Raw genomic sequence first — 13,090 nt, 5'->3', positions numbered from 1 at the left:
AAAAAAAAGGGTCCCAGTTTGAGCGCTGTTCTCAATTTCCTCATCTAGAAAATGAGGAGGCTGGTATGTCATTGAAGAGCTGAAGCCCAAAGGGGGCTGGCCCTCAAGAGTCATACAGGAGAAAAAGGCATATCAGCTGCTGAGCCTGAGTCACTGCCTTTTCAAAAATCTTTGATGCTGAGCTCTGGGCCCACCAAGACCTCCCCACAGCATGGGGCTGCCAACAACAAGGTCTTAGGGGCCGGGGAGGCTGGCTCAGGGTGTCTTTTAGCTCCTGTCTTCTCACAAAGATAGACAAGGGCTTGGAAATACTTTTGTAACCCCAAAAGTGGCAACATATCTAGGCTCAAGGCCATAAGCTGTTGTCAGGCTTGAAGCCACAGGTTTAAAGAGCCAACAAAATATGGCAAAAGCAAACTCCTTGTGTGCACACTGACACTGATGGGGACTGGTGGGCAGTACCTGATCCAAGATGTAGTTGCGTTTCTTGCGGGCAGCAATCTGAATGAGGCGGTTCAGACACTGAGTGGCCTGCTGGATAAGGACATCCCATCGGCCAGCATAGTTGCGCTGTCGGCGGAGGCCCATCACCTGGAGGGGGGTAAAGGGGGAGAGACACAGGCTGGGTGGCTGTCGAGGGCCCTATGTGAACAAGGGGGAGGGATGGTGGCCGCACCACACTCACCCGCATTTTATCCATGATAGCATTGGTACCGAGAATGTTGTATTTCTTGGTGGGGTTGGCAGCTGCGTGTTTGACAGCCCATGTGGTTTTGCCAGCTGCTGGCAAGCCAACCATCATTAGAATCTAAGGAAAATCCAGTGGAGAATATCATGAATACACAAGGGTTGGTGAAAGGGGGCATGCTATCTATCCTAACAGATCATACAGTATCAGAGTTGAAAGACTCTGGGAAGACAACAAAAGATTTCTCCAAGGCTACAAAGCAAGTTTACGATTGGGGGGAGAGGAAGGAGGAGACCACCTTGGGTCCTCAGATTAGAGAACTGATCCATGTTAAAAAAAAAAAAAAAAAAGACAAAGCCCTGACCAAATGGAATAAACCTGGGCCTGGTTCCCCACCTGGTGTGGCTTCTCCCGTCTTCTTTTCCACCTTCTCAGGTGGAATAAAAGAAGATCCCAGTGGTCACAAAGATGAGAGTCCTCCACCAAACCACCCAAAGAAAAGGAAATGAAAGGGGCAGTCTGTCCTGCTGGAGGGTAAGCAAACACCAGGGATCTGAGCAACTGGAGAGGAGGGGCATTGCAGAGGTTGCTCTTTGGTCTCAGAGACCACACAGCTTCCTAGAGAACATCCTTCAAACCATTACGAAGGAAGTCAGTCCCAGTCCCTGTTCCCTTTTCTAGTCAAACCATTGCCCCTAGACCCTTTCTAGTCTAAGCAGGAGACAGGTTATTTATGATCCTCGCTCAGAAGGTCCAAAGAGGAGCCACCTTAAAATTCTGATTTTTCCTGTGTGATCTTCAGCAAAACCCCCCAAATGCTCACGCTATCGATGAACCACAAAGTTGGGTTGCCCTTACCTCACAGTCTGCTTTGCTCTTTGGTCCAACAGTACCCCGAATACGCTCCCCCACAGGCACATGCTGAATGAATGTGAATCCTGGGATGATGGAGCAGTAGGGCTCTCTCCTCTGGCCAAAGTTGAACTCCACAGCACAGTTCTTCACAAGGACATGTGGGTAGAGTGCCTGGCCACCCAGGGCATCTTTCTGGATTCGATAGGCTATGCCCAACCACTTTCCATTCTTGGTGAAAGAGAGCTCTACTTCATGCCCACATTCAAAGTCCTGGAAAAGAAGAGAGATGACCAAACAGAAGCATTGAGCAGTTAGCAACGAAGGATGAGGTGTTCAGCAAGCAGTCCTGGGGTCTCTCTACCCTCCAGGTAAACCAGAGACCAGGGCCTGCAGCAGCACAGCTCTCAACTCTGACCAAGAACACAAATGAACTATTAGGGGATATGCAGAACATCCCTTGGTACTGACTAGCCACAGGGTACCTTGGGGCACTTGTGAATAATTTCAAGGAGCCTAAAGACTCTCAGGCTGAAGGGGGGACAGACTCCAGATTTAGAAGGAAGCCCAAAACAAGCTCTGCCCTTCCTCCAATCTGGCTGCTTCAATGCAGCTGAGTGCCATTAGGAAGAACTCATCAACAAATCAGCAAAACCCAGCCTACCCCAAGGCCCTACTGCTTCCATGGTCACTGAGTGGTCTCAGCTTCTTCCCAGGGACACCAACTCTAAGGAGAGGCCAGCCAGAAGCATAAGGTCTAATCCCAACTTAATGCTGCCCAACTCTTCTGCCCCAAATCCCTTCTGCTATTGAGGGCTGCAGACCAATGCTTGAGCTGGCCACGCCCCCTCTTTCCCTTCTTTCTGTCTCTACCAGTCATGTACTCAAACCCAAGAGACTGCTTCACCTCCTATATTCAATATTTCATCCAAGCTGGCTTATGTGTTGCTTCCTGCACAGGACCTCTCACCTCCTGCCTCTAGACCTTTGCTCAAGCTGTGCCCCATGCCTGGCATGCATCAACCTATTTTATCTCACACTGGCCATCTACCCAACAGGATGAAGCTGCCTGAGGGGAAGGAGCTGCTCCTATTTGACATGCCTGATACCCAGGTTACCTCCTAGTTGTCTTTTTTAAAAGAAATGTGGTTCCCATATCATTTTATTGGCATGGTCCCACCAGATATTGGGCACCTACTCATCATACTCACTGCAAAACAGCCAATGACATCATTTTCAGCAAATGTGTCCCCGTAGTTTTCAAATCGGCTGTTAGTAGATTTTTTTCCAGTGCCCCCATAACCATAAGAAAATGCCTCCTCACCTGAAAAGCAAAGGACACAAAACATGGGCTGGTCATTTTAACACAGTGCCTGTCTTGTGGTCTTCAGGAGACTATGACTTTGAGACCCTCATCTCCCTGGAATCCATTTCCTTCATCTACTTAGCTGTACCACAAGCCTACTGTGAAGATAAAGAGGCCATTTATTTACATAGCAAACTTAACAAAAAAAGAAAGCAAGCACTATTCAGACAAGATATAATCACCAGGCAGTGAGCATTGCATAGCAGTGTTGAATATAAGGTATGCGACCATCTCTGAATTTCAGCTGTTCAGCTATAAAATGAGCTGATTGAGCTTAGGTGACCTAGTGACCTTTCCAACTCTAAATTATGATGTGAGGTACAGGGGAAGGAGACATCGCATAGAGAAACCTGTTCTGAAATAGATTTTCCCCTTCCCTTTAGAATGACCTGAATGGTCATTAAGTGTACAATCCTCATGGTTCCCCTAATAATCTGCATTTGGCTTTGATCACAGGGGACTGCAGAGACTCATATGCTTCAGCTTCCTTAAGTCTGGGCAAATGATATTCCACAAAATTAAATATTTTTGGTGGTTTTCGACTAGGGCTAAGAGAGAATAGGGGTAGCTAGGTGGCGCAGTGGATAGAGCATTGGCTCTGGAGTCAGGAGTACCTCAGTTCAAATCTGGCCTCAAACACTTAATAATTACCTTAGCTGTGTGGCTTTGGGCAAGCCACTTAACCCCACTGCCTTGCCAAAAAAAAAAAAAAAGGGAAGAATAAAGAGTCTGTGACTAAAGGAACAGAAAATAAAATGGACAATTTTGGTTATATAATATTACAAAGTTTTGCACAAACAAAATCAATAACTAAAATCAGACAAGAAATAGACAAACGGGGGGGGGATCTATCCAAGTTAAAGGTCTCATTTTTTGAGATACCTAGGGTAGGTACTTAAGCCATTCTTCAATTGATAAGTGATCAAAGGGTATGAAGAGGCAGTTTTCAGAGGAAGAAAGCTAAGCTATCACCACTCATAAATAACTAATAATTAGAAAAAGTTGAGTTGAAATAACCCTGAGGTCCTATCTCATAGCCATCAGATTGGTTAAGACAAAAGAAAAAGAAAATGACAAATGTTGGAGGAATGTCCCCAAATTATTAAACCATACATACCCTTCAGTCCATTGAGATAATTAGGTCCAGACACATCAAAGAAAGAAAAAACCCATTTCTATAAGAGGATTTATAACAGCTCTTTTCATAGTGACAAAAACCTGCTGTTTGTCCTTCATTCTTTTTTTTTTTAACAAGGCAAACGGGGTTAAGTGGCTTGCCCAAGGCCACACAGCTAGGCAATTATTAAATGTCCGAGACTGGATTTGAACCCAGGTACTCCCGACTCTAGGGCCGGTGCTTTATCCACTATGCCACCTAGCCGCCCCTTTGCCCTTCATTATTGAAGAAGACTATGACATTAGGGAGGTCCAGGTTAAAAACCTAGCAACTGAGGGAATGTCCATCAACTAGATAATGGCTGAATGAGTAAGGGCATAGGAATGTGACAGGATACTCTTGAACTGTAAAAAGGTGATTAAGGGGATAGTTTTGGAAGAACCTGGAAAGACCCATATGAACTGATGCAGAACCAGAATATGAAGACAAATAACCCTGAAAGACTTAAGAAACCCAGTCAACAACCAATCATGATTCCAGGAATAATGATGAAAATGCTAGCCTTTTCCTGACAGAAGGGATGGAGGATCTAAAGGACAGACAGAGACATCTATTTATTTTTTGGTCATGGCCATTGCGGGAATTTATTTTGATTAATATGCATATTTGTGACAAGAATTTTTTTTTTCTCTTTTAGTGGGAGGGAGAGATGAGAGAAGGCAGATTTCTGCTAATTGAAAAAATTAAGATTACTAGCAATAAACCAAACCCTAGAAATGTTTTTAAATAGTAGCAATTCATCTAGCTAAGCGTTTATCTTTTTTAGAAAGATTTTATAACCAGGACCAAATTTTCTCCCTCTACCCAACAACCACAATTAAATGTACAGTTAAATCCAAACAAAAAAAGACTTCGCTATTGGATACATATATCCAAAAAAATGTCCTCATTGGTCAACTCTATCAGGAGGTGGGTAACATGCTTCAACATGAGCCTGATGGAAGGATATATGGTAATACTGGAAATTGTCCTCCTGCTTCTGCTCCCTTCTTTCTGTATCTGGTCTTTCCTGGTTCCTCTGAAACCACCCCTTTCATCACATCCTACAGCACAATAGTATTCTCTATCGCCTTCACACACATTAATTTGTCCAGCCATTCCCCAAGTGATGGGTTTTCCCTCACCTTCCAATTCTTGGTCATCACAAAAAGAGATGCTACAAATATTTTTGCACATATGGGTCATTTTCTTTGTTCTCTCTGTGACATGGACCTAGTAGTAATACTGCTGGGCCATTTAATAGCTTTTGGAACATAGTTTCATATTGTTTCCTGAATGACAAGAGCAGCTGACAATTCATCCACAGGGTATGTGTCCCCTGTCTTACCACCATTTGTCCATTTTTTTTATGTCAATTTAGTCAATCTGATGGTTGAGGTGGTCTTTTAGAACTGTTTTACTTTGCATTTCCCTAATACTAGTGCTTTGGAGAATTTTAAATATAGTTATTGGCAGGTTTATATTTTGTATTTTTTCCTTTGTAAACTGTCTAGTTATAGCCAATGGGAAAAGGCTACTAAGGGATATATAACTTCCACCCTCCCAACCCAAGAACCATGGTTAGGCACGTACAGTTTACCAAATATCTTCTAAAACAACGCTGTAACAGAGAGGATAAAAAGCAGCATGTGATGAACTGTGTTTGAAAAATGAAGCTATTAAGACTCAGAGAGGAAAGGAATCCAGATTTTCTGGGTTCAATCCAAGACTTCTTTCCAAGACTCTCCCTCTGTTTCTGGGAGCCCATCCTCTCTTAGCCAAACTTGGCTGCCAAGATGGAGGCGTGAAGCTAGCACACTCCTGGAGCTTTTCCCTACACAATATTAAATGAAGCCTCTAATAGACATTAAAGCTACAGATCCCACCAAAAAAAGGCAACATCTAAACAAGTTTTCAACTGTAGACATCATGAAGGACCTTCAGTGAAGGTGTATCTCTTTGGGGAAAAAGAGGAAGTAATGCCCTGCTAGGTGGGAGAGCGAGAAAACCAGAGAGGCTTTTAAATCATGGTGCAGTCCAGGTCCCAGAAGCTAGACAACAGCACTGGTCCTGGCAGTTAGATAGCAAACCAGAAGGGAGGGTCCCAACCCCAAAGTCTGAATCCTGGGAACACTGGGGCAAAGATAGAACTGAGTTGGGAACAGACCACTGCACAGGTGTAACATCTTGGCCAGTGATAAGCCAGGGATCAAACCCCAGTTCCAGAATCCAGAAGAAGCTTGGGGCTATACTCCCAAATTCCAGGAGCAGAGCTCAAATAATCAAAATGAGCAACCCCCCCCCAAAGGCACGTTAACCATAGAAAGTTATGATACAGATAGACATGTAACAATGCCACCTCAAAAAAAGAAAGCAGTGACAAATTACCTACAGGGGAAATCTCTCAAATCTGGACTCAAATCCAAAACCTCATAGAAGAGCTTAAATTTAAAAATCATAGAAGAGAGGAAGGAGAAAAATGGGGAAAAAAAAATAAAAGCCATGCAGGAAAAGTATGAAAAATTTACTAAAGAAATGAACTCCTTAAAAAGTAAAAATAACCAACTGGAAAAAGGATCTAACTCTTTCAACCTGGCTGCTCAGGTGACCTGGTTTTTGCCTCTCCACTCAAGATGCTCCCCAGGGGGAATCAGGAGGAGATGACCTTCTTATCCTTACCTAGCTGGGTGCTGCAAGAATCCAATGACCAGCCAATTCGCACAACATGGGGATCAGGCTCTGTGGAAGGGAGGTGCTTCACAGAGATTTCTTCATTGATCTGAGGAAAGAGAAAGCATGGGGCCCTGAGTTAAAAAATACTCATGGATTACAACTTGTGTAACTTCTATCTCTCAGGGAGAACCACCTGCAAGAGGTCTATTTAAGGTGCTTCTTATTAGAGCCAGGTATGTAAAGTAAGAGCCAAAAAAAAGATCATTGGGCTTCAGTTTCTTTCATTTATAAAATGGGGACTACACCTGTGCTACATTTTACAGAGATACTATACATCTCTATGCACACACTATACGAATTGTAATTCTAGCGGCCTTTCATATTTCACTGCAAAATTCCTTCCAGCTCTCAAGTCCTACAGATCACATTTCTCTCAAGTGGCCTTTCATTATTTCCCAATTTCACTCCCTATAAGCAGGGAATCATGAGGATAGAGGTGAAGAGAGGTGTCAGGAGGCCACTGCTGCAAAACCTCAGAATCACCTGCAGGAGGGGGCAGGGGCTGACATGGTGCTGCCTAAGAACCACCTCCTCCTTCTCTAGACACCCAAGGGTAGTCCTCTCTGCTTCTAGCTCTAGATATGGATGAGAAAACCTGGATTCATATAATTTGGGTCCATGGTCTTGAATAAAACCATCAGGTCCCAGAGTTCTTGAAAGAGTAAAATGTTAATGGATGAAAAGTCTCCAGTTGCCAAATGTTAAGGAATAGGAAGGAATCTCCTTGACAAGACTCTCTAACAAGGGCTGTCCTAAAATCTGTTCGGACCTTCAGAGATGAGATCTTTTGGCAGCATTTTCCTCCATTCTCAGAAGTTTCTAAACCTTGAGCCAAAACATTTCTGCCCAAGCTCCTGGTTCTACCCTGAAGTCCAGAAAGAATTGGATCCCTCTCCTACTCGAGTGTCAGCAGCCCAAATACTTGGAAACAGTTCTCTACTCCCTTTCTCAGGCTGCACATCTCAAGAGGTCCTCAGGATCTTGGTGATCTGTGCCTTCCCTGGTCTGTCACTTGGACAAAACCTCTCAAAATATGGGGTTGGGAGTCAAAGACTCCAAATGAGTTAGGCTAGAGGAGACATGTTCCCAGTTCCCTTTTCTCTAGATAATTAGGCACATGCACACTGTCTAAGAAGGCAGAATAAGGACCAGTAAGTGGACAGCCACAGGAAGCAAATGAAATAGAAACCTCATAAACTATTCAGCTATAGAAGAGATTACCACTCTTTCTGATGTCCTTTCCTTCCAGTCCTAAAGCCCTGCATATCACATTTCTCTCAAGTGGCCTTTCATACTCCCCAATTCCACTGCAAAACACAAATGTCTAAACTAATGTTATCAACATCTAGGCAAATATTACTCCAAACTTATCTGTCCAACAAAAAGATGCCCTCCCAGGAAGCTGCATGGCTAATATAATGGACTTCTAATGGAATAAAAGATATTCCCCCCACCTCTGGCCACTTTCTATCATTTATCCAGATTTCAGAAACAAAGTCATTCCCTCTCATCATTAGCATGCCTAACTATGTGTCAGTGGAGTAAGTGGTTGGGCCAGACTGACCCAACCTTTCTTATGATCTTCTCATCTCCTGTCTATCAATCAGACAGGACAGTTACCATCAAGGTTTACCTTCATCTCAAAGCACACTCGGCCCCTCCGGACCCCATAACTGGCTCTGGCACCAGACCATAGATATGCAAATCCTTCAATGGTGAGTGGGTAGCCACTACTTCGGTCCCGGGCTACTTTGAAGTGAAGATCGCAATTATCTGGAAAAAAGGAAGGGGTGACCCAAAGTAAGGCAAGTGGAAGCAAAAGACTCTTATGACATGCAGTTCCTTGTCTCCTGTCAATCACTGCCTTTTTGGACACCTCAAGTATAAAAGTACCAAAGAGATAACATTACCTCTATCACTGTCCCCTCTGCTCCGGCCCTGCCCAGGTACCCCTAGCTCCCAACGCCTCATTACTTGATCCCCTAGTTCCAACCTTTCACTGAGACTTGTTACATCTACCTTTATCGGACTCCCACCCTTGGGCAGACATTCATCACCCCATGCTAGATTGATCCCCTGAGATCCATCCTTCATTTAATTCCCTGATCACTCTGGTGCCTCCCTCTCATTGCTTAGCTTCTGAAGTCCTTTGAGGTTTTTCATTTTTTGGATGAACCTACAAGTGACCTTCTTCATACAAGTCACTCCATCTTGTCTGAGCTTTATACCTAGACTACCCTCCTGACTTTCTTCTCTAAGTCTGGCATCTGGTACAAGTCTCAGAACATGGCCAGTAAGGGATAATAATTATAAACAACAATGAAGAATCTGTGCTTTCACATGATCCAGGGTCCCTCAAGCACAGTGGTTACCACATGATCAGCCAGCCCCTGGGCTGGAGTCTCCTCACTGTAACTCAGGCACAGCCAAAGCCCTGGCCTGCATGGTTCTGAAGACAGGCATGAACAACCGAAGGTCACCAGATAATTCAGTTTAACGAGGATGATTATGTGGGTTCAGTGGTACTAATTCACCACCTGATCACATCTGGTCAGGCAGGTATTATGTGGGACAGGTCTGTGCTACCTCCACTAGTCCTCAGGGAGCACTGAACTATCAAATCCAATGAGGTCTTGGCTTTCTCCTAGAAATATTCCCTAACTCAGCAAGCATTTCTACAGTGTTTTATGGCTTCGAAGCACTTATACTCCATTCAGGCCCTTGATTATTCCCTGTAGCACCAAGTACTGTTCTGTCTCTTCAGTAGGCCTAAAGGTGGGCTCAGTGAGGAGGAACTAAGGGTCTCTGGGCAGGATGCTTCCCTGGTCTTGGAGCCTCAGTTTCTCTACCTGTGCAGAAGTACTTTGTCAAGGTGTAAAGTGATAGCTACAGAAACGTGAGCTGGGATCGATGTTCTTCCCCCAGAAGGTGCTTCTTCTCTTTGCTGATCCAAGTCCTGCCAAGCTGTTAGCTATGCTGCTCTAGATCCAAAGCTCTAGGTCTAAGGTAGCCTATCCAGGGCATGGCCTCCTGTGGTCCCCCTCATTCCCCATGTCTGCTCCTGAGCTGCAGTGTACTGGGACCCTGAGTCCTTGAAAGCCAGGCCAGCAGAGCACAATCTAGCTGGTCTGGGGGCTTCGGCCACCATACCCCATGGCAAGTTCACACTCACTGATCAGATAAAGGCTTTGTTGAAGAAACCCTTGGGGCTGTCTTGTGCTACCGCACTCAGGAGGGTCCTGTCTGCTCAGGAAGATTCCAAAATTCCTTGTCTACTCCCTCCACATGGAGGTTTAAAAAAAGTCCTTCTCTACTGAGTTAAGACTGAATGGCAGGAACAATGACCAAGAGCCTCTGAGCACACCACTGGCATGGATTTCAGGGGAAACACAGCCAGTGCAAACTGCTAGGGCCCATTGGCTTGAACAAACTCCTCCATCCAGCCTGCCACCCTAGGCTCAAGGTCACAAGGGCCCAAGATTAGCACCTGGCACAGACAGGAGATGGTAGGTATGCATCCACACAATCAAACATACATCAAGTATAAAAAAAGCTAAACCAGGACCCATCTCACCAAGCCCCCTCATTCCCACCAGACTAAATTCCAATACAACCTGCAGAATCCCACTAGAACATTTCATGCTGTTTTCCCAACCTAGAATGCTACCCTCTCCCCTTTACAGAAAGGTCCTACTCTACAAGGTCCAGTCCCAAACATGGCTACAAGATTGAGACATAAGACATGAGGACCCCTATGTAAGGCAATGCATCTTTCTTGGTGGATGAAAACCAAATCTCAGGATGGACTAGTACTTGTGAAAGGCTAGGACAGGAAGGTCAGATTGGTGGTGCAGGATGTGAAAGGGACCTCACTGAAGGTGAAGGGAAGGCTATTCATCAGAACTCACACGTATCGATGGCTACGAGGGTGTCATCAAACTCTTCCTCATCCTCCTCAGCAGGTGGTTGAGGAGATCGACCCCTGTGATGAGAGAGAGAGAGAGAGAGAGAGAGAGATAGAACCATCAAAGAGAGCAGTAGCTCACAGATGACACTGGGGGAAGCCTCTCATGAGGCTTGTTAAGGGACAATCCACAGTCCCATCACCACTACCTCCACTGAGACCAGCTGTTTTCACCTCCTGCCCAAAGCAGTCACTGAGCAGGATGACAGGTCTGAGCTCTAGGAGTTGCCCCTTCCTGCCCTCTGCTGGAGGTGTCAATGTATACGTGACCAGATCTGAAATGTGCCAATAGAAATGGAGAAAGAGAAGCCAAGGGCTGGGCTCTTAGGAAAGCATCACAGGTCTGGCTGTAGCCTTTTCCAAGGGATGCACAAATGAGTGGTGATAATGAGGATTCCAAATGATTTAGTTCTCAGTTTCAAAAACATCCTAATGTTTGTACCAAGATTTGATAGCCTCAAAACCTTACACATTTCGTATTTTCATATGGGATATGAATAGGAAAAGCCAGAATTAACACCCAGACTTGCTCCGCCCAAGGGGTATAGCAGGTGCAATGATTTTTGTGTGATGGCTGCCAGCCTTTCCTCCAATAGGCTTCTGATTGTACCCTGGGTCTTATGGCCTTTAATAATGCCACTGATGCCAATCTTACATAATCCAAGTCTTTGCTGACTGATTAACCTCTGGGTGACCTTTCCCTCCCCTCATTCAAGGCTTCTACACTCCCTCTGGTATGTCAAGTACTATAGCCTGGCACCGTGAGGGACACCAGACTAAGCAAACATCTAGTTTATAAAGACATGTGAAAAGAAAACAACACCAGGACAGTCCAGCTGAGGGAAGAGGTTTGAACTTCGTCCCAAACAGGGCAGTGACAAAGAGGGAAATGAAAACTTGGAAGTTGAAATATCCATATAGAGATAGAGAACAATGACTGTGAAAGGTGCTGTGGGGAGACTTCCCAGACAAATTCACCAAGATGAATTTTAATCCCTAGGAGAATCATTTAAGGTTCTGGAGTAGGAGGTGACATGAGCAAAACAAAGCTTTGGTAAGATTAACTTGAACTAGTGGAGGGAAAGAGCCGGGGAAGACAGTTTTTGCACTTGTCCAGGATCCCAAACTTCAAGGTTCTTAGCTTGGTGAGCACTGAACCCAACAAAGGAAGTTCAGATGGACCCTTTAGGACTGTGTGGTCTCTTTACTTACCTTTTATCCTCTCGGTGTTCATAGTAACCACGTCCCCGGTTGTCTTCAAAAGGTCTTTTCCGGCTCTGGTAATGATGTCTATTTGATAGGTGAGGCTGTGTGGGATTAGAAGGGGGGAAACCCGCAAAGGAGTCTTCCTTCTTTATTCCAGACTTTACTTCAGCTATAGACAGACAAGGAGGGTCAAGACAAAGACTTTAGTCATCATCTCCTGAGACAGGTATCCCCCCCCCCCCTTTAAAGATTTTTGCAAGGCAATGGGGTTAAGTACTTGCCCAAGGCCACACAGCTAGGTAATTATTAAGTGTCTGAGGTCAGATTTGAACTCAGGGACTCCTGACTCCAGGGCCAGTGTTCTTTGAGTGGAAGAAACTGCTCTACAAGAGGGAAAGAGAACTATCTGCTAGCATCCAGATTTAATTATGTTTTCCTTAGGGAGCCAGGGTTTCCATACTTACTTGGGCTCTAAAAAAAGAATTTGTCTCAGTGGTCCAGGAAACATTTCTGGGGCAAGGAATTATTTTATAGGAGGACAAAGTGATAGCCCCACCTTCATTTCTTTGTCATTCTCTATCTCCTCCCTTCCCAAATCATCAGAAAAAATAGTTTGTTTTTAACAGCAGAGGAAACTAAATAGGTTATACAAGAATTAAAATGTGGCAGAAACAAAAGCACATGTTATTAGCCAAACACCAAGCTGTCTAGAACAGGGTGTCAAACATAGAAATGGAGACCATTGAAGAACTGAGTTCCATATTAATATGATTTTTGATAGCTGTTCAATGTTTTCAATCATGCCTGTCTCTTCATGACCCCATTTTGGTATTTTCTTGTCATTTCCTTGTCCCAGTCATTTTACAGATGAGGAAAGGGATACAAACAGGATGAAATGATTTGTCCAGGATCAAACAGCTAGTCTGAGATCAGATGGGAATTTAGGAACTTCCTGACTCCAGGTCTGACCCTCTATCCATAGCGCCACCTAGCTGCTGTCTTAATAGCATTTTAAATTACCATCCCAGAAGAAGGGCAATGACCAGGCCCACTCAGGCTGCCAGAGAAGACTTGAGTGTGCTAAGTGGCACAAGATACTTTCAAGGACACACATGGCCAGTAAAG

At 44.6% G+C, this 13,090-nt stretch overlaps 1 protein-coding gene across 2 annotated transcripts in view; it reads right to left on the bottom strand.

The window, feature by feature from the left end:
* The window catches only part of HNRNPUL1 (heterogeneous nuclear ribonucleoprotein U like 1), a 30,015-nt gene that overhangs the window by 13,464 nt on the left and 3,461 nt on the right, over nt 1-13,090 (bottom strand). For both annotated transcript variants that reach the window (XM_074219146.1, XM_074219144.1), the window contains exons 3-10: nt 11,972-12,134; nt 10,704-10,777; nt 8,429-8,568; nt 6,742-6,841; nt 2,752-2,864; nt 1,547-1,813; nt 686-808; nt 463-591 (exon numbers count right to left, since the gene is read on the bottom strand). In XM_074219146.1, the coding sequence (XP_074075247.1) occupies nt 463-591; nt 686-808; nt 1,547-1,813; nt 2,752-2,864; nt 6,742-6,841; nt 8,429-8,568; nt 10,704-10,777; nt 11,972-12,134 (1,109 nt within the window). The remainder of the gene's footprint in view (nt 1-462; nt 592-685; nt 809-1,546; nt 1,814-2,751; nt 2,865-6,741; nt 6,842-8,428; nt 8,569-10,703; nt 10,778-11,971; nt 12,135-13,090) is intronic.

This window comes from Macrotis lagotis, chromosome 1, assembly GCF_037893015.1.
Source record: "Macrotis lagotis isolate mMagLag1 chromosome 1, bilby.v1.9.chrom.fasta, whole genome shotgun sequence".
NCBI classification, from domain to species: Eukaryota; Metazoa; Chordata; class Mammalia; order Peramelemorphia; family Peramelidae; genus Macrotis; species Macrotis lagotis.
This window is presented reverse-complemented; position numbering and strand designations above follow the sequence as displayed.